The sequence below is a fragment of the Pangasianodon hypophthalmus genome, chromosome 3 (genome assembly GCF_027358585.1).
Source record: "Pangasianodon hypophthalmus isolate fPanHyp1 chromosome 3, fPanHyp1.pri, whole genome shotgun sequence".
NCBI lineage: Eukaryota > Metazoa > Chordata > Actinopteri > Siluriformes > Pangasiidae > Pangasianodon > Pangasianodon hypophthalmus.
The window spans coordinates 22607196-22632906 of NC_069712.1; the positions used below are offsets into that span (position 1 = coordinate 22607196).

The 25711-nt window shown below is 38.3% G+C and overlaps 2 protein-coding genes across 5 annotated transcripts in view; one reads left to right on the top strand and one right to left on the bottom strand.

Moving 5' to 3' along the window:
* Positions 1–14471: 14471 nt before the first annotated feature.
* prph2b (peripherin 2b (retinal degeneration, slow)) lies at positions 14472–19109 on the top strand. Its single transcript, XM_026943156.3, has 3 exons — positions 14472–16017; positions 17055–17301; positions 17963–19109. Exons 1-3 carry the CDS (start codon positions 15437–15439, stop codon positions 18161–18163), a joined length of 1029 nt encoding a protein of 342 aa, XP_026798957.1. The 5' UTR covers positions 14472–15436; the 3' UTR covers positions 18164–19109.
* Positions 19110–20338: 1229 nt separating this feature from the next.
* The window catches only part of ubr2 (ubiquitin protein ligase E3 component n-recognin 2), a 32451-nt gene continuing 27078 nt past the window's right edge, over positions 20339–25711 (bottom strand). For 3 of the 4 annotated variants that reach the window (XM_053232892.1, XM_034302709.2, XM_034302708.2), the window contains exons 41-47: positions 24365–24495; positions 23835–23943; positions 23653–23709; positions 23472–23549; positions 23169–23339; positions 22199–22300; positions 20339–22111 (exon numbers count right to left, since the gene is read on the bottom strand). In XM_053232892.1, the coding sequence (XP_053088867.1) occupies positions 21970–22111; positions 22199–22300; positions 23169–23339; positions 23472–23549; positions 23653–23709; positions 23835–23943; positions 24365–24495 (790 nt within the window). In that variant the 3' untranslated portion in view covers positions 20339–21969. The remainder of the gene's footprint in view (positions 22112–22198; positions 22301–23168; positions 23340–23471; positions 23550–23652; positions 23710–23834; positions 23944–24364; positions 24496–25711) is intronic. The other variant, XM_034302711.2, reaches the window with a different exon arrangement.

Genomic DNA, 25711 nt, shown 5'->3' on the forward strand with positions numbered 1-25711 from the left:
CTATCCCTTCGTCATTCCTGTTTTCCTTGGCAAGTGACAGGGGGCTTTGACATCTGCTGATGATCTAATACTGCTTCTCGGGCCAAATCCAACAGAGTAAAATGTGAAAAATACTCGTGCTGACTGTATTTTCTCCTCATTCGCCTCACGCTGAACTGGTCCGCCAGCACTCGTAAACCTCACGTTAATCACTCTCAAATATTGCTGATGATATTTGTGGGCTGGATTGGTTGGACCTGAAGCCCATCGGCCCTTTGTCTGCCTGGTAGCTATGATTTAAGTCTTTTTCATCTAATAAGAAGAGTGTATTTGTGTTTAGAGAAATTTACATTGCTTATTCTTGCTTTATAGCTGGTGTCAGCGTTACTCCTGACACCAAAACAGTTCCATATGGATGTGGCTATTTAATTTATGAGGGGGAAATGATAGATGATGTATTACAGCAATACGCAAATCTCTCATCATGTGGGTGTGAGGCTGTCAGTGTGTGTCTATCTGCAGGAAAGGGGCCATACAGTAAATGTGTATAGATATGACTCGGGTCTACACTCACGCTCGCCTAACAAAGAGCAGTATTGTGTGAATGAGGTTTCTGAACTTTCTCTGTACCTTTATCACTTCCCCCAAAGCATACAGAAACTGACAAGCAAAATGCCTGCACAGCTCTTAGCATGGTCCAAATGGGAGCAATTGGACTGGTGGCAGTCCGATCAGGAGCAGGCTGTGGGGACTTGGCATGTTTGCTTTTCTGGGATTAGTTAAACTCATGCATGTAATAAGGAGAAAATGGCTTTTAAGCTTGCCTGTAGGAAACAGTGTCCATGGAACCACTACATTATGCCTTATTAAAGACAGACCGGAGAGAGCAGGTCTGAGGAAGCAAGTTCAGGAATATGAACAGAAAAAAAAAATCGACTTGCAAAAGCAACTTTTGCTTGCATCTGATAATAATCTGGGGGAGGGAGGGGATTCATATAAACCTCTGTCTTCTGATTGGATACATCTTTTTGAAATTAATCTTAGAATCCTGTCTGAGTCTGAACATAGTCGTCTCATCTTTACAGCCTCAGATTTGCACACTGTTCTTCCAGTTTCACTTTATTTTACAGCCAGATTTACTATTTCAAAGTTTAGGCCAGGTGCCACAAAGCTGTGCTCATAAGAAAACAAGTAAAAATAAAAAGTGAATTCTTAATTGAAAACTCTTGGCCATTGGCTGCAGGTGGGTATGGTGTAGCATTAAGCTGTAATCTGCAAATGTAGAGTTTATTAGTAATAAATCATATAATGTAACTATAATTTAAAGGTAACTTACATACTAACATACACTGTTCCTTTTAGCATCCTAAAAGATCCTCTAATGTTCAGTGTAGCAACTTAGAACAGAGTGTTTTCCTTTTAGAAAAGGTTCTGTTAACTATCTGATAGAACTGTTAACTATCTGAACATTTGAAGAAGTCAAGGGTGTACATACAGTTGTGTTCAAAATAATAGCAGTGTGTTTAAAAAAGTGAGTAAAGCTCAAAATCCTTATAATAACTTTTATTTCAATACACACAAATGCATTGGGAACACTGCACATTCTATTCTAAATCAAAATATGAAGAAAAAGTGCACTATGTCACCCCACAAGTTTTCTACTGGATTAAGGTGTGGAGATTGGGCTGGCCACTCCATAACGTTAATCTTGTTGGTCTGGAACCAAGATACTGCTCGCTTACTGGTGTGTTTGGGGTCATTGTCTTGTTGAAACATCCATTTCAAGGGCATTTCCTCTTCGGCATAAGGCAACATGACCATCCATAATCCCTGGAATGCGATAAATAGGCCCGACACCATAGTATGAGAAACATCCCCATATCTTGATGCTTGGGCCACCATGCTTCACTGTCTTCACAGTGTACTGTGGCTTGAATTCAGTGTTTGGGGGTCGTCTGACAAACTGTCTGCGGCCCCTAGACCCAAAAAGAACAATCTTGCTTTCATCAGTCCACAAAATATTGCGCCATTTCTCTTTAGGCCAGACAGTGTGTTCTTTGGCAAATTGTAACCTCTTCAGCACGTGTCGTTTTTTTCAACAATGGGACTTTGCGGGGGCTTCTTGCCGATAGCTTGGCTTCACATAGGCGTCTTCTAATTGTTACAGTACTCACAGGTAGCTTTAGACTTTCTTTGATCACCCTGGAGCTGATCATTGGCCGAGTCTTTGCCATTTTGGCTATTCTTTGATCCATTCGAATGGTACTTTTCCGTTTTCTTCCACGTCTTTCTGGTTTTGTTTGCCATTTTAAAGCATTTGATATCATTTTAGCTGAGCAGCCTATCATTTTCTGCACTTCTATCTAGGTTTTTTTCCCCTCTTTAATCAACTTTTTAATCAAAGTACGCTGTTCTTCTGAACAATGTCTGGAACGACCCATTTTACTCAGATTTTCAGAGAGAAATGCACAGTACAACATTTGCTGCCTTCATCCTTAAATAAGGGCCACTTGTTTGACACCAGTTTTTTCACAGAATGATTTACCTCTCTAATTGAACTCTGCTATTATTTTGAACACGTCCTTTTCAATTAATGATTCAGTTACACAGAATCAGCAGTATGCATGTCATGACTGTTGGGCCTCTTGGTTTTCTATTACTCTACTACACCTACTAGTAAAATATTTGCCATGTAGAAATATAATTTCTACCAAAAACAGTGATCGATCTGATTAGTGATGTTGAACTGCTATTATTTTGAACACAACTGTATATACACTTATTGTTTGAATGACAACAAAATACTTTAGCTTTTTTTTTTTTTTTTTTACCCCAATTTGGTCCCAAATTTGGCCAATTTCCTAGCACTACCTAGATCTCCCCTATCATGCAACAGATACCAACCATGTAGCACATGCTTCCTCAGAGACACATGAAACCAGCCACAATATCTTTTCAAACTGCTGCTCATGCTATATCACAGGGCAGCTGAACATACTTGAAGGAAAGCGTCTACCTACCCTCTCTCAGTTGCCTGCAACTGGATAATCTTTCTATGATTGACAGGGAAGAGAGGAATGCCATCCCTCCCAACCAGAGAGCATGGCTCTGCTGTCTTATAATCCTGTCAAGGACGGCTGTGGCATCGCTGGGATTTGAACTCACCATCTCCTGATGATATGCAAGGAGTTTTTCTATTGCACCACTCAGGAGTCCAATACATTGCTTTTGATAAGATGTTAATGCAGTACTGAATAGGTAAAGGTTTGGGTAGAATTCTGAATAGATCTTCTGTTTGTTCATGTTGGAAACCCTTAAGGCTTCATTTTACAAGTCACATAGTATTTGTCAACTATTTTGAGATATTCGTGCCATGTTTTGGTAGGATTGCCAGGTGCCAGGGCAGGATGAGTGTAAATAAAATCATCATGAGGACTGTGCTATTGGCACCCAATATATGAAATTTTTAATGTATATTTCTAGCTACAAAATACAATAAAATATCAAGTGAAATAAGCCTGAAAAAAAATCCATACATTTATAACAAAGAGCCTTTCAAATGTGGAAGGAACATACTGAACCATCACACACAAGGGTGGATTACAGTGTGGTTTTTGTTCTCAGTGAAGATGCTTGTAAAAGTATGGGTGTATGAGTATGTGTTCGTGAGAGTAAGTTCTCAGATAAGTCCACTCTCTCCTGCTGTTCATTAGAGTTTAATAGAGAGCAGAGGTCAGCTTGGGGGTGCGCACGCATCATCATCCCTCACTCTGCCGCTCTAGCTGTCACAATGAGTCCTTTATTCTTTTTATTAATCTCTATACTTTACTCACACTCAATGCAAACACACTGCACACATTTGCAATGTCTGCAAACTATAATACTGAAATTTAATTTATATTAAGCTATTCTTGTGTTAGTTAGTACTGTCTTACTACTTGTCATAACGTCATAATAACATCAATATTGGGTATGAATACTGAACAAAATAAGGCAATAATTCCATAGCTACTGTGGTAATACTGACTTCTTATTATTTAGCTAAAATCATCAAATACATAAACTATGACCATAGCTAAGCTCATTGATATCACAGCTGTGTTGAACTCTCAAATCTCTTCCTCTGACAGTAGCACTGGCAGTAATTCAAATCAAAGGTTATATTAATGCACTTGATCTAATATGCGATTAGATCATTCACAGGGACTTGTAATCTAAAATCTAATAAAAAAAAAATATGGGTTTAAAAAACGTTGTTATTTTATTTTAATGATTAGAAAAAATGTCTAATTGATATGGTAAAGCTTTCTATTAGGATACTTTTATATAATATTTTTTGAAGGAGTCAGTGCTTTGTAATGGTCAGTATTTTTTATTGTTTCAGGACAGAGGATTTTCTGCTTTCCAGTTTCTTGGTAACATGACAAGTTGCAAGGGTTTTTTTATTTATTAACATTGAGAGAGAGAGAGAGAGAGAAATAAAACAGAGACTGGTGAGGAAAATAAGAGAATATAACATGATAACAGAAACTATCTTGTCTTGTCAAAAATTCAAAAACATTAAATGAAACTATAAAAGATTAAAAGTATGACATGTTCAATAATAAATTGGAAATCACATTGCATCATTGGCAAACTGCTGAAGTGCAACACTTTGGAACTGTTATAGGAAAATATGACAGCTTTCACATCATGTTTTGTTGCACACTAACAGTATGAGTCCTAATCACTGGTGAAATGATTTAGGGTCAGAGACAATGTGTCAAAGGCCAACTAAAGAGCCAGCGTGGCATCTGTCACCAAAATAGCCTTAATAAAACCACAGCTTAACAGTCTATTCACCACCCAATGTATTTTTACTGCATGTGTGTGTGTGTGTTGATTGAGGTGAGCTCTCTGCTGGCAGTTTTACTGCTGTCTGCTTTCATATGTGGTTACATCTACTAAATATACATGTTATCCATGTTATTTATGTCTACAAGTTATATCTCTTATATGTGATTTTTCATCACCGCATCTCATTGCTGTCTCCTGTCCCTGGTGTTCATCTTGTTTCATATCCCCAGGTTTCATCTGTCCACTCGAGGAATTTTGGAATAATGTCAAAGAATATAATATTTGACCCCTATTCTTTTCTTGGCATTTGGGAGGTTATGTTTTATAATCAGAAACACAAGTGAAAATGTAACAAATCTCTTGGAAGGCACTCAAGTGCAACAGTGAAGACTCCTCTATTTGCACTCAGAGATAAGGAGTGTGGAGGCTTGAACAGATGCTTCTTTTTTTTTAACCATATACAAATTGATGAATCTCTTTGCTCAGGCCTCCTACTAGGGAGCGTCACATTTCCTCTCCAAAGCAGTGTTTTTGGCACACACTGTCAAGTAAAGTGGAAAAAGGGGAAACTCAAAGTGACAGATTACTTTCACAAGGACTAAGGATTGTATCATCTCAAGACACCAGAAAAAAAAAAGCATTCCACCAAAGCTCTCTGTTTCTCATTTTCCTCTTGCTCTCCTCACTGCAGGATGGAGTCACTGTACTGCAACTCCATAATGTTGCTCTAACGGCACAGCATGACCCTGAATCCTGCCACGTATACTCTGTGTGTGAAAAAAAAAATCTTATTAAGCCCATAAGTGTGTGTTATGGGGAATATGGCATGTTTTATAGGAATGTTTTTGCACCTGGATGAGAAGAGCAGGAGACAGCGGTAAGATACAGACTCTCTGGTCAAGGCTGCAGACTAAGCATTAGGGAAATTAAGTCAAGCTCAAGGTTTCCTTCACTTATGGGATATTAATGTAGTACATTTAGTTATCCAAAGCCAACACTTTGGTCAGTGATTTATTCAAGAGCACAACATCAGTAGCTGTCACCTAAGATAACACCCATAACCTCTCACGCCACCTGACAACCACACACTCTTTACATTTCCATCTCATTTTACACCCTCTGGCATCTGTACTTCCATAACCGTTTGGAATGTGAATTTATAGGTGAGAGTTTTGTCAAGTTTACAATTTATGGGCAGAATCCTACTGTGTGCGGGTCTGTGTCTCCCCCCTCGCTGTCTGTAGAGACTGTCTGCAGTGGCAGCTTCTCAAAGAGCTGCCAGAATTTCCTGGACAGTAAAGACAGACAGAGCAGTCATCATTAAGCACTTTAGGGCTATACTTTTGAGCCAGAAATAAAAATGTCACACAGGCTGTTTGGCAAACTTCATGACTAAGCTATTGTCACTTGAGGGGTTAAAGTGTTCTTTTTCTTTTTCTGTCTTCGCTCTTTCCTTGGATCAACATTGCTTTGGCTCAGCTCATGCTCTCAGCACTCTGCTCACCATTTCTCAATGCTTCAGCACATAAAAAGACTTTTTCCTATTTGTTTTCTCCAAAGAAGCCATTTCTTATACACTTCGGGATATTCAAATAACCGGTTAAAATGTAAATATAAGTATGTAGAAACTATATATAAATGTAGTATTAGTAACGTTATTTAGAGCGTAGCTACTTTGGGTTTTCATAACACATTCATAAGTATTGCATAAATATTTTATAAAATAATGGCAGAGGATTTATGTAACTCTTATGTCAAAACCTGTGAGATGGCATAAAGGTTTTAATAGGGGAGCAAACTGCTGTGTGTTTACATGAAAGAGAGAAAAGAACCCTCACCTACCATCGAATGTTTGAGATTGTCGGGGCTGTATTTTTATCTTGAGCATTATTTAGTGTCTTTACTAAAAGCACATTGAATGTTGAACAAAAAATTAAGCTGAAACATCTTCTATCTGTTGTGTCCATCCACGTTTGGGAGGTGTATATATTGTAACTGAATGATTCTAATGCCCATAAACTGTTAAGAGACTGTTAAGAAATATTATGCGTTAAGCAACCTTATGAACATGTCATGAATGTGCCGCTAATGAAAAAAAAAACTAACAACATGCAAGCCTAAGATAAAAAATGATTCAATAAAATAAAAATTTATTTTAAACAGGCAACCCATACTAATAATTGAGGGTAGTTCTCTAAAACCTCTGTCATCTCACCAATTTTGATTTTATGCAATATTTATGCAATGGTATTTAATGTGTTATAAAGACCCTATGTATGTGCTACCGTAATATTCACCAAAAATGTAATTTCCTTGCTGAGAGTTGAACTGATCAATTTCAGCAGGATCTGATGACAGTCACAAATGTTCTGACGTCTCCTACTACTCTCATTCTCTTGTGATGCAAAATCATAGCACAAAAAGTCCTATTCAGTGTTCAGCCCAGCATCTTAACCTACTGGGTCAGCACCTGTCACTGACACGAGCCTATCAGCTTTCATGAGAAGAATGCACAGGTTGTCCTCAGCTCACAAACCAAAATGACAAATCAATTCTTCACAGCTGTCGGCTAATTCAGTAGCGCCATAAGCATAAAACAGACTTCTTTAACCAAAAAAAAAAAAGAAAGAAAAATGTAATTTATTTTAATGGATGAAGGATGCTCACTTGATCTATTCATTTAATCCAAGTCTGGGTTTAGTCTGTGTCCAAAAACACTCCCTGAAATTCCACATTTCAGCATGTCTTTTAGAAATGGATTTCCTGCACAGATTTTGGTTGCTCAAAAGTCTGTGAAAGCCATGTAAAAACGCCTCACATTACTGAGAAACCACTTTTCTCTCCACATGTCAATTCAGTTCTGAAGTAACTCACTCACACACTCATACACACAATCCAAGCCAAGCCTACCTCCCCGTAATCATTTAACATGTGTGTTCTCACACAAAAGCGTGACTCTGTTCTTTACTGGCCAACCGTTTGTTTTCACTGGAGACAAATTTTCCCTAAATTGATGCAATTCTATTGATTAAATAATGAGCCTTTTCCTCCTGTCAGCCTGTCACCCACACGCCCTCCACTCTTATACTGTGCGTGTGTGTGTGTACGTGTGAGTGAGTGAATGGGCTGAAGGTTGGAGATGTCGTCAGTCCAAGGCATAGATAATTTTCTCTCTCATGCTACATCCATCAAAGCATCTAATGTTTCACTATATAAGGTCAAGGCTTTAAAATGGCAGATATTGTAGACTGCACATCATCATGTTCTTTTGTCCATGCAGGCTGACAGAAAATGTGATTTCGTCACAGATAAAATTGCTAGAAGATGCATATTTTCCAATAGGTTTCTCAATGGAAGCCCATGGATAGGAGTAAAACAAATCAATGAAGAGATGGTGAGGTAGTTGGACATTAAGGAAAACAGGGGAAGAATAGATCCAAACTACCAGCCTGTAAAAATATACATCAAACATCTACTTCCAGTGAGCTACTAGCATATTAATGCCTTTATGCTTGGTATAGGATTTTTGCCCATGTCTGCATTTGTTTGTGAAGCAACCTTCCCTCTAGCTACCGCTATCTGTTCATCATTACTTCCCTCTCTCTGGCACACATACCTCAGAACTATTAAACTTATTAGAAAGGACAGGAAAAGAATTGATGGTTCAACGTTTTTGAGAACGCTGGGAAGAGATGACTAAGACACATACTTCGAGCTTGAGAAAATTTTTCTGGATGAGGCTAAAGTAGCAGCACACTGCCCCTGTCTGTTCTAAACTCTCATAAGCACCTCCTGAGCACCAACCAAGAGCAAAGGATGAACATGTGGCATCTGTTAAAGAGCCATCACAAGAAAAAAAAAAAATAACGGCCTCTGCAGAGACCAAAGAGCTGCTCTTTGAAGTGAGCGTGAATCCAAACGCTATACCTAATTACACACAGACAACGTCAACGGCCCGTTGATTTGCCTGACTAAAAAAAGCCGATCCCACAAGGTATGACCAGATGTATGCTCTGTGCTCAGAGGGTGGCCTGCGGAACAAAACTTCAGTTCTGTCCAACTGAACTCTAACCAGCCATGTCCCACCGAAAGAGACACACAGGATGTCTTTTAAAAGTTACTCTTCCTCTGTTGTGTTTCTTGTTGATCAAGATGGTCTGTTGTTTGGCCAAGGGTTGAACTAATTTTTTTTTTAAAAAAAAAGTGGATTGCACATAATCATGTTTGGAATAAGAGGTTTCAAGCTTTAAAAAAAAAATCATTCATTCATCCTCAGTAACTGAAATGCTGGGCATCTGTGCCTGAGCATAAAGCAAATCCACTGCACGGCTTCATGCACACAGACATTCACACTTAGGGGCAATTTAACATAACCAACCCACATTTTTTTGGGAAGTGGGAGGAAACTGATGAGCAATGGAGGAAACCCACATAGACACAGGGAGAACATTTGAAACTCTGTATAGTCACCCGAGCTCATCTTAATGAAATGTGTAAATGGCATCTAATAAATAAATAAAGAAAGAAAGAAAGTGTAAATTAAAATCATGTGAAAATAAGTGAATTTTGTCAAAATTACATGCTAAAAAATAAATAAAAAACACACGTGAAAAATGTGAAGTGTTTAAAAACCATATAAAATGTAAATTTCATGTGTAAATAAATGTCTGTGTGACTTTTCTGTAGGAACAGAATTGAACTGGGGAACGTGGAGCTGCAAGGCTGAAATTATTGGTAACACTTTACAATAACAGTACATGAATAATCATGCACTAATACCTGAATTAATACCGACTTAAATATGAACTAATGATGAGTTAAGGCATGTACTAATCATGAACTAATGAAGAGCTAACCTTCGATAACTATGATATGAATCTTATGAATTCATGAGTGAATAATGACCACCTTAAGTACATGTTAGTACATGTTTGTTAGTTATGGTATTAATTAACACATAGGGGTAAAATAAATCAAACATGGTCTATAAGAAAGAATATGAATTAAATGTGCAAAATAATACGTGGCCTTAACTCATCATTAGTTAATATTTAAGTAAATATTAATTCAGGTATTAGTGTATGATTATTCATGTACTGTTATTGTAAAGTGTTACCCAATTATTATATTGAGGAATATTAAATGTTTTGGGGTAGCATTGCTCTGATTCCTGAGCTCAGGTTGCTATCTGATGAAAAACATACTAAACTAAGATGGACTGGCCCCCATCCAGAGTGTATTCCTTCTTCATGCTCAGGGTTCCTGGGATAGGCCCCTGATTCCCCACAACCCTGAGCTGGATAAAGCGATTACTAAAGATGAACGTATGAATGAAATGTTCTTTTGACTGATCTTGTGGCTTTGCTCTCAGGCCCAGAGTCTGCAACAGAGCTGAGGAAACTTCAGACTACCACAAGATGTCAGTATAACTCACTATGCTACTGTTTCATTGTATTATCTTCTCTATGTTTCGCTGCTAGAGACTGGAACTAAGCACATTTGGAAGAACTAGTCACTTGGAATAGTGTCATGACTGGTTTCACTCTTGTATTTATTTATTCGTTTATCTTATTTAGAGTCACGGTTGATGCAGAGATTATCCCATAAACACTAGGCACAAAGCATGTGTACATCTTGTATGGGATGCCCACATGGACACATAAAGAATACGCAAAAACACTACACAATGATAATACTAGATATTAAGATATTGAACAAAAAAAATCTAACTCTGAAACCTAGAGCTAAAGCCAAAGTGGTTATAACTCCTGTTAAAATGGCAGGTTTTTGTGAAAAAAGAAAGCAAGATAAATCATGTCAGAACCTTTTCTATCTTTATTATGAAATTGCAACCTATAAATTAATGTGAAAAACAATAAGAATCATTTTAGGGGAAAAAAATCTAAAATTAAAAATGTACATTAAGCTGGTTGCTTAAGTGTGCACACCCTGAAACTAATACTTAGCTGAAGCACCTTTAGATTTTATCACGGCATTTAATCTTTTTGGATAAGTGTTGATCAATTTGGCACATCGCGAGTTAGCAATATTTTGCCATTCTTCCTAGCAAAAGCATTCTAACTCTCTCAAATTGGCTGGGCGTCTTCTGTGTACAGCCCTCTGAAAGGTGAAATCCCTCTTCATCTTAATTGTTTTAGGAGAAGCCTTAAAGATTTGTTCCAAAATTGACTGGTAGTTGGAGCTATTCATTATTCCCTCCACCCTGATTAAAGCCCCAGTTCCTGACGAAAAGCAGCCCCAAAGCATGATGATGCTGCCACCTCCATGCTTCACCATGGGGATGGTGTTCTTTTGGTGATGAGGTGTTTTTATTTTTTTTGCACCAAATATACACTATCTTTGGAATTATGGCCAAAAATTTCAACTTAGACCATAAAACATTGATCCACACAGTTTTAGGAGATTATTTTTTTTGAGAACTTTAGCCGGGCTTAGATGGTTTCTTTTTCTTTTTTGTTAAAAAAGACTTTTGTCCTGCCACCCTACCCTGTTTGGGAGATTGTTGTCACGTGTAGGAAGCAACCAGTACTTGCCAGAAATTGCTGCAATCATTTTAATGTTGCTGTAAGCCTCTTGGCAGCCTCCCTGACCAGCTTTCTCCTGGACTTTTCCTGGACAATTTTAGAGGGATGTCTTGTTCTTAGTAATGTCACTTTTATGTCATATTTTCCCACTTGTTGATTATCGTCTTATTGTTCCATGGAATATCCAATGCCTTAGAAATTTTTGTAACCCTCTCCTGAGTGAGATCCCGTTCCTGCTTTCTAAGCTCTTTGAGGCCAATAGCTTTTCCAGCTGAATGTTACCAAGAGGATGTCAGCAAAATTCTATAGGAACTGCAGTATTTTATTTGGGGTTAATCAGTCACTTTACTTGATGGCAGGTGTATACTAATTAGTATTTAACGTTAGTTTGAATGTGATTGGTTGATTCTGAACACTGCCATAATTCCAATTATAAAAGGATGTGCACTCTTTTGTTTTTTTTATTTTTCTTTTTTTCCGTAAAATATTTCTGGTTGTTTGTCACTTGATTTTTGTGTTTTTATGTTGCAATTTCACAATCAAGGTTAAAATGGTTCTGAAATGGTTTAACTTAGTTTCATTTTTTTTTACTTCACAAAAACCTGCCATTTTAACAGGGGTATGTAGACTTTTTATATCCACTGTATTTTGATTTTAGCTGCTGCATTGCAACATGAAAGCTCATCAGCTTCTCACACACAAAATCATATGATGGAGTGTATTTCCAGGCTTTTTTTTCCCTTCTGTTGCCTGGGCAAATGCAGTGCGTGCTACCCTTCCAGTTGCACTGCATTCTCCTAAATGGATGAGACAGTAAGTCAGCAAAATCCTATTGCTCCCTCTCTAATCTTGTCACATGTGACCACAGCATGCTAATTATAGGGGTAGTGCAATGCAATTTGGTTCCCACACAAAACCAACAGTGTAGAGCTGCAGCTGCTCACAAAAGGGCCCTGCAATAATATACTCCTCAAGATATAGCAAGGTCAGAAACACACAGCATCCTTTCATCAAAGATGATGAAGTCAATTCAAGCCGTCAGAGAGTTTAGCCTCCCCCTACCTCTTTCTGTCATACTGTTCATGTTTCATTACTTATATACTGCATGAGAACAACAGGCTTACTGAGTGCAAGTGTAACTGTGTAGTTCAGATCATCAGCCAACACTCAAGCCTTGATCTCAAGGTCACACTCAAATAAGCCGTCCTTGAACAAAATATATCTGTATTCGTGGTGCAAGTCATGGTCTTTAATGATTTGTAGATGTGTATATTCCCAAAACCTAGCTTATCGAGTTGTTGTTTACAGAGCAGACCAAAAAAAAAAAAAAAAAAAAAAAAAAAAAAAAGAACTTTAGCAAGAGTGCTTTCTCTGCCATTACACCATACATATACATATAAATAAATCTAATAAGTTGTATATGTATACATGTGTGTGTATAAATTTTATATATATATATAAAATATATATATATATATTTTTTTTTTTACACACACACACACACATACACAGTCAGGTCCGGAAGTATTTGGACGATGACAGTGTTTTTGTGATTTTGCCTTTATACACCACCACAATGGATTTGAAATAAAACAATCAAGATGTGAACGAAGTGTACACTTTCAGCTTCAATTTAAGAGGTTCCACAAAAATATGGCATTTACCATTTAGGTACCATTTCCTCCCTGGAGATGCTTTGCCAGGCCTTCACTTCAGACACCTTCAGTTGCTGCTTGTTTTTGGGTCTTTCTACCTTCAGTCTTGTCTTCTGTAAGTGAAAAGCATGCTCTATTGGGTTGAGATCAGGCGACTGATTTGGCCATTGAAGAATATTCCATTTTTTTGCCTTGAAAAAGTCTTGAGTTGCTTTCGCAGTATGTTTAGGGTCATTATCCACCTGTACTGTGAAGCGGCATCCTATCAGTTTTGTAGCATTTGGCTGAATGTGAGCAGAGAGTATAGCCCTATACACCTCAGAATTCATCTTGCTACTTCTGTCAGCAGTCACATCATCAATAAACACCAGTGAGCCCGTTCCATTGGCAGCCATACATGCCCATGCCATAACACATAACCATGTTTAAAAGATGATGTGGTATACTTTGGATCATGAGCATTTCCTTTATTCTCCATACTGTTCTCTTCCCATCATTCTGGTACAAGTTAATCTTGGTTTCATCAGTCCAAAGAATCTTATTCCAGAGCATGGTAGGTTTTTTTTAGATGTTTTCTGGCAAAGTCTAATCTGGCTTTCCTGTTCTTGAATGTTACCAGTGGTTTGCACCTTGTAAACCATCTATATTTACATTCATGAAGACTTCTCTTGATTGTAGATTTTGACAATGATACGCCTACTTTCTCCAGAGTATTCTTGACTTCTATTGATGTTGTGAAGGGGTTTTTCTTCATCAAGGAAAGGATTCTGCAATCATCCACTTTAGTTGTCTTCCATGGTCTTCCAGGCCTTTCGATGTTTTTGAGCTCACCAGTGCTTTCTTTCTTTTTAAGAATGTACCCAACTGTTGATTTGGCCACACTTAAGGTTTTTGCTATCTCTCTTATAGATTTATGTTGTTTTTTCAGCCTAATGATGGCCTCCTTCACTTGCATTGAGATCTCCTTGGACTTCATATTGGTAGCTCCAGTCGAACAGCTGCCAAATGCCAACTCAATACCTGATATCAACTCCAGACTTTTTATCTGATTCTTTTGTCTTGAAGTAACGAGGAATGGACTGCACCTGTTCAATTGTCCAAATATCTTTGAGCCCCTGAAAATGGAAGTGCTTTGCTTAAAATGGCTGTAATTCCTAAATGGTAAATGCCATATTTTTGTGGAACCTCTTAAAATAAAGCTGAAAGCCTACACTTCGATCACATCTTGAATGTTTTATTGTGGTGGTAAATAAAGGCAAAATCACAAAAACTCTGTCACTGTCCAAATACTTCTGGACCTGATTTTATATATATATATATATATATATATATATATATATATATATATATATATAATATGTGTGTGTGTGTGTTTAACTGTGTTTGATTCTTGACACTTTTTTTTTTTTTTTTCATGGACACTTTTTTGTACCACATGGTTCCATGTTGTGCAGGACAGAGCTGTGTTTTAGTGTCTAGTATTTTTATTTTATTTTATATAAGTGTGCAGATTTTTGCTGAATAGGTCTTCCTTGAAAAGCAAGTAAATAGAACTGTTTTCATTAAAAAAGGGAAATGTGACTAGACCTGCTGTACATACTTGCATTCACCTGGCTGTACTTGTACATGACAGATAAACAGTAACACTGCATATGAACTGAGATGTGACTGTAGGCAGGGTCCTCTGAGAATGACAGCCAATAGATGCCATGTAACCATCACTACGTTTAATAAAGGATTCTAAGACAGTTCTGCGTGAGCTGATCCTATTCTATTGACGATGTCTACATCACAAAAGTATTTCAACATTTTGACACATTTCCCTCTGCATTTTCCTGGAATGCGCTGTGTTCATGGGATTTCTGCTCATTTTGTTTTCAGACCACCTATCTACATCATGCTGTATGTACATGATGGAGGATGCAATAGGCTAAGGTTCCTCAGAGTAACTCTCCTCCCACTGCGCTGTTTAGCAGGAGAAACTAAAGCAACTAACCAATTACACAGAAAGATGAGGGATTACAACCCAAGGTTCATCTCCTGAAAATGAGATCAAGGCTGATTAGAAGGGTTTAGCATGACGTAGAGCAACACACTGCTTCAATCACTTGATGCCTCAACTGGTCACCTCTTTTTTTCAGGAAGAGGAACTGTTACATTTTGGTCAATTTTATGCAAAATTTGGTCCTTGGTAGAGATCTCTACTTGCTGACACTATGGATCTCCATGAGTTCTGGGTGGTCAGAATGAAGATGAAGAGGGGAATTATTGGCATGGCATCTGTGGTAGCACCATTCTGGAATAGAAAACAAAACTAAGCTGGTGAAGTGCAATTTTTTTTGAAAACATTTTTGATAGTGAGAACACGTAATCTTCCACTAAAGACTGAATATTTGACAGATAACAAATCAAGAAAAAAACATGGCTTTGATGGTTATAAAATTTGACTTGGCCAAGCGAATCAAACTGGCCCAGGGACTGTGGCTCCTGTACTGGCTCGCGGTTATGGGTGGGATCCTCATCTTCAGCATGGGGCTTTTCTTCAAGATTGAACTTCGCAAAAGGAGTGAGATGATGGACAATAATGAGAGTCATTTTGTACCCAACCTGCTCATCCTGGTAGGCCTTGCTGCCTGCGGCATCAATGTTTTCGGTGGCAAAGTGTGCCATGACTCACTTGATTCAGCCAAGTTTTCCAAGTGGAAGCCCATGGTGAAGAATTACCTGTGCGGATGCTTTGCCTTCTCCATCATCCTCTTCATCATAGCTCTGCTTTGCTTCCTGATGCAGATCTCTCTACATTTTGCCCTGGCTGAAGGTCTAAAAAATGGGATGAAATATTACAAAGACACAGACACCCCAGGACGGTGCTTCATGAAGAGGACGCTGGACATGACCCAGATTGAGTTCCGTTGCTGTGGCAACAACAACTTTAGGGACTGGTTTGAGATCCAGTGGGTTAGCAACCGCTACCTGGACTTCAGCAATGATGAGGTCAAAGAGTGAGTGCTTTTACCTTTAATAATTCATTAAACTAGCACAAAGGTAGGACATTGCAGACAATAGTTTATAAGAATTAAGTGGAGTCCATTGTGTAATGTCCATTTCAGATGGTGTTAACTAGGTAAACTAGAGGAATGAGAAATATTTGCTGAATCTATGAAAAAGAAAAATTTTTGTGACTACATAGAGTATTTCAGTGATTATAAAATGCACAACTTTTAAATGCACATTAGCCCTTGCAATTGATTCTATCAATAGATCTGATTTAGAGCTGCTCATTTCACACAATCTGAGATTTCCACACTAATCCACTGAGCTCTGAAACCAGATATGAAAAAAAAACCTTTTGACTAAATTATTTTCAATTCTATACTCAAAATAATTTATTCAGTCATTACACATAAAATGTAATAACTTCCACTAATGTGATTTGAAAAAGGCTAAAGGTCAAGTAATCAACACAATGTTTTTGCAGGTTTGTGGAACCATTTTAAAATACAGAAGGGTGTCAATTTAAAGGAAAATATTGCTGGCATGGTTTGGGTCCACTTGCATCCTTCAAGGGAAAGGTCACTATGATGAAACATTTCTATCCTGATGGGGAGTGGTCTCTCCCAGGATAACAACGCCCCTATGCACAGGGCATGAGGGTTCACTGAATGGTTTGAAAAGTATGTAAATGATGTAAATTATATGCTATGGCCGTTGCAGTCACCACATCTCAACTCAAACACCAATGGGATATTTTGGACTGATGTGTTAGAAAGAGCTCTCCACCACCATCGACATCTTACTAAGACACTGATGTGGGTTTTTCCATTCGTTTGTCACCCATTTGTAAATAATGCAATAACACACTTTCATAATATAAATAAAATCAGGGAAAGTTGTATTTTGGGTCTCAATATCAAGCCTATTATTTAATAACCGTCTCATAGGGCAAGACAGGTTTTTTGTTTTTAAATAATTCAGGCCTTATTATAATTATAATTTATAATTTAGAGCTATTAAGTGTATGGTTCTTATGTTTCCACAGTCGTATCACAAGCAACGTAGAAGGTAAATACCTTATGGACAGCGTTCCCTTTAGCTGTTGCAACCCTGGTTCTCCACGGCCCTGCATCCAGCACCATCTGACCAATAACTCGGCTCACTATGACTACGACCATCACACCGAAGAACTAAACATCTGGACTCGAGGCTGCCGTGAAGCCCTGGTCTCCTACTATGGGGGGATGATGAACAGCATTGGGGCTTTTGTGCTGCTAGTCATGGTCTTGCAGGTGAGTGAGAATATGGTACTTCAATGAACCCTCAACCAAAATACTAACATAATAATAATGAATAAAACATTGGCTAGTTGGCATTCAGGAATGAAATTCATACTATAACTTCATACCATAATGCAAGGGTTGTTGTAGTTGCAGGTTTTCATTCCAGCCTAATATGAGGTACGCTTGTTAGTTGATTGGACTCCAAGGTGAACTGATTAGACAAGTGTAATCACGTATGGCTCCTGCTTGGTTGGAATGAAAACATGTAGCCACACCAGCCCTTTGTGGATAACACTTGCCATAGTGTTTAGGTCATGATCAAGTCGATTGAAAGAATCCTGTCTGTTTGTGGTTACATAAGCACTGATGTGACACCAAGTGTGAGTATCTCATACGGTTTAAGATTCACCAGAACCCCAGACACTCTTCCTGGATTAAACATATAAAAGGGTGACCCAGTGGATGAAGGTGGAAAAATGTTGTTGGTATGTTGGTCAAAAATAGTAAGACCATGTGAGGTCAGGAAAATATTTAGGTTAGTTAATAATGAATCCTGAGATTAACCCAGCATGAGTAAGTACAGCAAGTAGGGCAGTCGCTTACATAATCATACAACTATTCGACACTGAAAGAGCCTTTTTTAGTTTTTGTATTTGCAACTTTGTTGTAGGCTGCAGATATGGTGGGACTGAAATACCTGACAACCTCTTTGGAGACCCTGACAAACCCAGAGAACCCCGAGAGTGAGAGTGAAGGTTGGCTGCTGGAAAAGAGTGTGAAAGAGACTGTATCTGAGGTCCTGCAGAAGATAACATCACTTGGCAAAAAGAACCAGGTGGAGGGGGCTGAGGCTGCTGCCAGTGCCAGCTGAGCAGCTCACACACACACAAACACACACCTGGGACTGAAACCATCCTATAAGCAGAATCAAAGATTCTACAAACAAATTCCTACAAACATTGACACGCATTCACTTAAGCACTCGTAAATATATTGTACTGATGGGTTGTACAACCAGAAGTGAACAAAAGTAACAGATCCTTAATGAACCTTTAAATGCATTGAGCACTAACTGAAAAAATGTAAATGTGAATGTTCATATTGACATGTAAATATGAATTTAAATAACATAAAATGGAGTTTAATTTTAAAAAGATGTATATTTGTTGTGGGAAAAAAATGAAGGTCAGAGAATATTTAGGCTAAATATTTATGTTGTCTCTTGCCCCCAGACAATCAGGGTTCAGGAAGGGCCAAAAACATAGTGGTGATGACCCTCACATGACCTTGTCCAAATCCAAAGGGCTAACACCATTAAGGCACATATCCTTTTGACCTTTTATTGCATTATTATAATATAATAATTTTTTTGGGGGGGGGCCTTTCAAAAGCTAGTGAAGTAAATATGGCCTCTGACTGGTGTCCAGGTTTTTCTCAAACACTGCTGTTTGAGTAAATGTGCAACACTAGCACAGCTTGACAATTTAAATCAGGATCATGATGAAATTAATTAATTATAAAGGAATGAATGATGCAGCATTCCCATCAGTGTGTGATCCTCTTGGGATAAGTATCTCAACGAGGTATAGAAGTAAATGACATATCTGAGATCTGAGCTAGACTTTGAGGAAGGTGAAAAACCTTTTTTTCTTTTTTTTTTTTTTACATGATTTCGATAGTTAAAAATTTAAAGCAGAATATTTGACAGCTTACTCTTTGGTCAAATCATTACCAGTTGTGTTTATGTTGTATTTCGTGTGACCACATTTGTAATTTGGACTTTTTTGTGCATTTGAACTTTTCACTGTACAGTCTTAATGTTGGAATGAACATGTAGAGAAGTGTGCATGATAAAACTGTTTAAACAGATGTATCTGGTTTGTTATTCTATTATTCATTGCACTTCCTGACATGACATGCTTTAAGCACATCTATGAAAAAACTGCAACAGCTCTTCTTTACCAAAGGTTCTCAAGTAGACATGTAGGACAGAACGATCAGATCCAAGATGTTTGAGTAAGGTAAGGAGGGTGTTGGGACACTCAGTGGGTGTTCAGCTTTAAATCATAGGATAAAGAATGGATGAGTGTCTCCTAATGGAGCGCTGGGTGCTTCTGTTTTACAGTTAAAACCGGGAAGAGTCATTTATATGCCAGATAAAAATCTTCAGTTGTTAAAAACCAACCCAAGAATGTGTAACCATTTAGCCATTTTTTTCTGTCATTAAATGTTGGTCTTCTGTCCATAACTCTTAGCAGGACATACTTCCAAACCACTGTCCATGGGCATTTAAGACAGAAAAGTAAGAGGGCATCTGTCATCTTGAGTTGTCTTCAGCCATAAAGCCTATAAGCAGTGAGAGAGGAGATGAGTGTAGGTAAGCTGCTTTGATAGAGCTTCACCTCGGTCGGTGAAGGGACGAGTAACTCTGACGCAGATACAGGACAAAGGCACCTTGGGATCTCCAGCAGAGCAGACAAATCTCTCTCTCCACAGGAAGCTTATTAGACTGTTATGAACAACCACTGTTAAATCCTGCAATGCTGATTGAGGAAACACAGTACTTATGATCACATATTCAATATCAAACTTACCCGAGACATCAATTTCCTTACTGTTTTACATTCTGCACAACAGCAGCAGACCAATTCCCTTAACATTTAAGAACTACCAAGGACAATTAGTAACACAACTACCCTCTTACAAAATACCTGTTAAACTTAGGGACAAGAACAAAGTGTTACCACAATCGTCCACTTCATTACTACTGTAGTTAATTCTGTTAAACAAAATGAAGAGTAACTTCCTTACATACTGTTTGGAGCTTCACTATCACCCTTTAATCATCTTTGTTTTCTGGATGAGCAAAAGGAGATGACAGAACTGGGGCACACTGAAGAGCAGCTGTGGACAGTAAAATTGATAATACGTGATAAGAGTCATGGATTGACCAATACGATTACACTACTCACACACACAGTAAGGCCATGGATAATCTGCTGAACAAAAGCCATCACACACAACCATATACACTCACACTAACATCTCTCATTCCTTTCTTATTTTATTTTTTTTTGTTTTACAATATTGTACAATGTATCCATTTATACAATAATTCACATATTAACAAGTAAGTCTTTGACGCTGGATTCCAATTAAACCTCAACACAGGAAACATGCTTACTGTGAGAAACCCCAGGGAACCCTGTTGAGACTTTGAGTGTGTGCGCACACGTACACATGCTTCGGGACAATAGTCCTGTTTGAGTGGACACTCCACAACTTTTCAACGTCATGTCAATAAGCTTCAGAATCATTACAACTTCTAAGACAATATCTTGCCGTCACTTAAACTGAGTCATGAGTTTATACTTTTATATTTAGCCCTAGCACCCTTTCGTTTCCTGGATATTTCTCAAGAAGTCCTGCTAATAACATTGGGGGGCTTGTAATTTGATTTTCTTTATCACATTAGGCAGGAAGTAATTTCACATCTGCCAATGTTAGTAATTTGATCAACTTAATGTTAAGAAATCACCATCACATGGTTTGTCCCCTGATTCTGTTTATCATAGAGGATCATGGGATCAACATGTGAAGCAAGTATATTAGGTTTTTCTGTGTTTTTTTTAAATTTTTTTTATTGTTGTTCGTTTTTTAAACAAAACTGCTGTTGTAGCTCAAAGACTTAAAATGTCTGAAACTACACGTGCACACACACACACACACACACACACACACACACACACACGTTAAGTCAGTAGGTGTAATAAGCTTCCTCAACCACATAAGCAAAATCCAAAACATATTTCCCCAAAGTGGAGGTCTGCCATGATGAATTTTCACAAAGCTACACATAAATAACATTTAACAAAAACAGGTTGCAAAATTGACAACGGTGTTAAATTAATTCTGTTCACTTAGACAACCATATAAATCCATCACACTATAAACACACCGGCCTTACAAGCACACAAAGCACACACGCTACAGGCACTCACAGACACATGTGACACTTGTGCACTCCCAGATTTCCTCAGGTTGGCTTACATTTGCTTCACTGAGCATTCAGTTGCTGGGTGCCCTCAGCAGAGATATTGCAGTGACAGGGAATAGGGAGAAAGGGAGTAGGCCATATGACCTGAAGATGGCGCCATTCCATTATGGCTACTATTGAGACCCAAGGGTCATTGAGGAACATTGTGCTTGCCTTGGAGAGAACACCAGCATTATTCAATATTAAAGCAATCTGAGAACTGCATCTGTGCAGTAAACAATACTTGAGCTGAAAGAGCATAAAATAAGTTAATAGTGTCAGGGACAGACAGAACTTAAATAGCTTTTCTCAGTTCTCTCAGTTACTTTGAGAGCCTATGCTACAGGAGAAAGTATCATTTTGCAGTTAAATACCTTGGCAATATGTTTGTTTTTTACTTTTATTTTTAAATATCAATTTAGATCAAATAATAAAGTAAGAGGTAAGAACACCTCCCAAAAAAGACAGAAAAAAAAGCCATGCATTCATCCACTCAAAGGGAGAAAAAAGAAACATAAGGAAGGAAAGGAGTGTGCGAGAGGCGGCATTGATGTGGCAACCTCTGGCGTAAATGTGCAGGTCCCTGGTTAGTTTAGATTTGGCATTAGCCAAGAAACTCCAGGACCTCTCAGGAAGTGATATCACAGGTGCTGCCAGTCAATGCCAACCAGAGTCTGATTAGCTTCTTGGGCATGACCGATCTCCTCTGTGATGCTGTGCTGGCGCCAGAGCTTCTGAATCTTTCTGTAGCGCTCGTGGCACAGGTGTAAAGGGTTCCCCCGTCTGGGAGGGAAAGAGAACAGATAATATAAACTGTGTTTTACACACTAACTTTACAAGGCACATTGGGTGCCATGCATGATTTCTCACCTGAGCCCTTGGTCTGTTTCTCCATAGTCATCGAGGTATGGGGGAGCATAAAAACAGCCCTTAGTCTTTCCAGCCAGGAAGAGAACCTGACTCTCCCTCACCCTGTAAAAGACTGCAGAGTCTCACATACTGCAACCTAGGGCTTGACAATGCCTAAAAATCAATATATATATATGCCATTCACTAGATTCATAATTTAGAGTATGGTAAAATTTTAATTAAAGGTATGGTAATAAACTACAAGAAAGTAATATGTAGTTCATTAATGAAAGATTTCTTCTAAATCTAGTATATTAGCAAACATAAATATGTTACTTCAGCAACTTAAAAACGAATATTTAAAATAAATCAGCAGAAATGCCCAATTCCAAGCCAAGAGATGCACAGCCTTGCAAAGATTCAAGTTTTCCTCTGCTGAAAATACACCTGATCCAGCTCACAAACGGCTCACAGGCTCATTGAGATGTTGAGTATTATTGGGAGGAACAGAAGCTTGAAACTGTGCAGCACAGAGAATTACTAGGACAGGGTGAAGGCCCACTAGTCTAAGAAGTCATTTATTAAAAAATTAAAAATACATTTTTTAAATGAAGAAAATTATTTTAGCTTTAAAAATGAAACCTAAATATTAATACATTACATAACAGGCATTTTAAAATGAAACATGTTATATAACTTATTAATATTTTATCAATTAATCAATCATTACATAATCTTTAATTAGTAAACTACATGTGCCTTGCTTATAAATAGTTTCTTATGAAACTTCAAATTAAAGTGTTAGCCAGAGTATTTCTGGCAGGCTGCTGTTACTTTTCTTATTTAGAAGTTTTGCGTCTTCCATCCCAAACTGAGTGATCGTTGGGATTATTGCTGAGTAAACTGCCCTAATGCCCAGCCCTGACACAAACAGGTAAGCAATGCACCTACAAGATATAAGATTCAACACAGATGCAATCTTCCTTCTAACCTGAGGAAAATGCCAACACCAGCTCCACAGGCAAAGGTGTGTGCTGTACATGCTCCAACATCCTCACTCTCCAGCTCAGTCTGGCAGCAGTAGCTCTGAGAGCACAGCATCGTGCCACACACCAAGCACAGCGTTGGAGCACGAGACTTATCGCCACCTGACTTAGGACAACTACAAAAACAACTGAGGTTATAAACACAAAAGCAGTAACTAGACAAGTCCACCAGAACTCTGTTGTAAGCAGATACTGATTATAAATCAGCACAATCCAGATTGTACACACACACACACACACACACTCACGTGAAGCTGGAAGCTTGGTTGATCAGTGCACTGTAGTCCTCTGGCAAATCAATGAGCTTATTGGATTCCCGAGGAAAACTACAGCAAAAAAAATAAAACAAATATTGAAACCATTTAGTCTTAAAACCATCATCTTAAAGCAAAGTTCAGATGGCTATGGACAGGAACAAAGAATGATCACCTTATAAGGGTTTCAGGTGACTGGAGACAATGCTGCATTCCTGGATGTGAGCACCACCTGCAGGGCAGACGGACACAAAACACACTCAAGCCATTACAATCAATCACATGTCCACATGTTATGGTATGATCAGCATTCACAGAAAACCTGTAATTTCCCAACTCAGTTATGTAGCTTCTCACCCCTGAAGCAGGGGATCCAGAAGCTCCCGGTGATTATAATAGAGCTGGAGCAGGTTGGAGGGCAGACAGAGATATGCACACAGCGCCTCCCATTCACCAGCACCTACAGCTAGAGTAGAGGACAGGGAAAGAACAAGAGATCAGTCTCACTACAGTTTCACTATATACGATATACTGTATGCGTGTGAAGCTCATCCAGTGATCAAGGCCATGTTCCATGTTTTGGCAGAATTGTGTTTCAATCATGAAGAGGAAGAAAGTGGAACTAGCTGGATAGATGAGACTATCCAGCTTTGTGGCGATCTGATAAATCACCTGGCAAATAAAGGTAAGTCTCTTCATTTAAATTTGCCCAAGTTGTAGAGATTTAGGGTCAGGCCAACTTTTGGTCAGATAACACCATCTGGTGGAACCCTGCAAGTCCTGGTACAGTTTGAACACTAAATGTGCTTGCAGTCTGGACTTGTGACAGAAAGGGTAAAAATGAAGCTAAGCGAGTTTGTGACAAAAAAAAAATATGAAGCACTTACCATGGAGCTCAGATGGAGTGGGAACTCCATTGAGATGGTGGAAGAACAGAGCAGCTCCTCTGAGGAAGGGCAGGATGCCTGCCTTTACACAACGCCAGAGATGCCAACCCGAGCTAACCTCACGCAGGCTACTAAAAGACACATACACGTGTTAAAATTATTTCTAGAGCTCTGTAAAAGATGTTACTGAATTCAAAACACTAATTTTCCCAGGCTCACAAAGGAGTTATTTGATGAAAGGGTGAGAAAGAGCACCTGGGACTGATATTAAAATACTAACAATACTAACAATAATAATAGTAGTAATAATAATAATAATAATAATAGTAGTAATAATAATAATAATAAATGATGCAAGCAGCATTTTCGGGGGCCAAGCACCCAGACTCAGTGAGCTGCACATTCACAGACATGCTACAATTGTTGCCTAAGCAATCACAGGAAAGCAAAGCCATTACTTTAGGTAAAGGGATTCAAGCATATAAAATATGGATAACTCAAATATTTGATAACTCTTGTAAGGAATAAAACAAGTTTCAATGAACTTCAAATTGGCAAACAGGCAGTACTCTTGAAATTCAGATGGTGATGAGCATTCACTTCATCTTACCCTAGGGAACCATAGGAATGTAGAACTGTGAATTAGCACAAGTTCTTAAAATTAAATTTAGAATATCATCCTTTTGATAACTTTTGTCCAGGTTGGTTTGAAGATGAATTCCAAATTTGGTGTGGACATAATTTGTAGGAGAGGCAAAAATAAATAAATAAAATTTAAAAACAGTTTCTGACAAAATCCAAGATGGTCAACAGGAAGTACACTTGAATTTCAGATGCTGGTGTGCGTCCACTTCAGGATACCCCAGGGAATTATAGGAAAAAAAAGAACTGTGAATTTAGCTCAAATTCTTCAAATGATACAAGAAAGAAAAAAAAAAAAAAACATTGTTACAGCTATTGATCACAAGGTGGCACAGTCACAAAACATCTTGGGTAAAGTCAGGGCATGGTCCTGAAGATACTTACCAAGTTTCGTGACAATACGTAGATACATTGCTGAGATACACCCTCACCTGTTTTTTGCATTTGCCAGTGCGTTACAGGAGAATAGTTCTGAATATCAAAATTCCTTTGATAACTTTTGTTCAAACAGATCTCAAGATGATATGAGCCAAATGTGGTGAAGACTGGACAAATTTTGGAGAAGGAGTAGCAAGATGTCTGAAGATGTCTACCAAGTCTTATGTTAGAGCCATTTCTGAGATACAGCCTCACTTCCTGTCTGGTGGCTTCGCTGTCAGATTCATTGGCCCATTACAGGCAAATCGATTGGAGTATCAATTCTTT

Coding starts and splice junctions, on each gene's coding strand:
- prph2b (XM_026943156.3), top strand. CDS start 15,437: ATGGCTTTGATGGTTATAAAATTTGACTTGGCCAAGCGAATCAAACTG. Junction 16,018..17,054: donor AGCAATGATGAGGTCAAAGA/GTGAGTGCTTTT, acceptor ATGTTTCCACAG/TCGTATCACAAGCAACGTAG. Junction 17,302..17,962: donor TGCTAGTCATGGTCTTGCAG/GTGAGTGAGAAT, acceptor ACTTTGTTGTAG/GCTGCAGATATGGTGGGACT.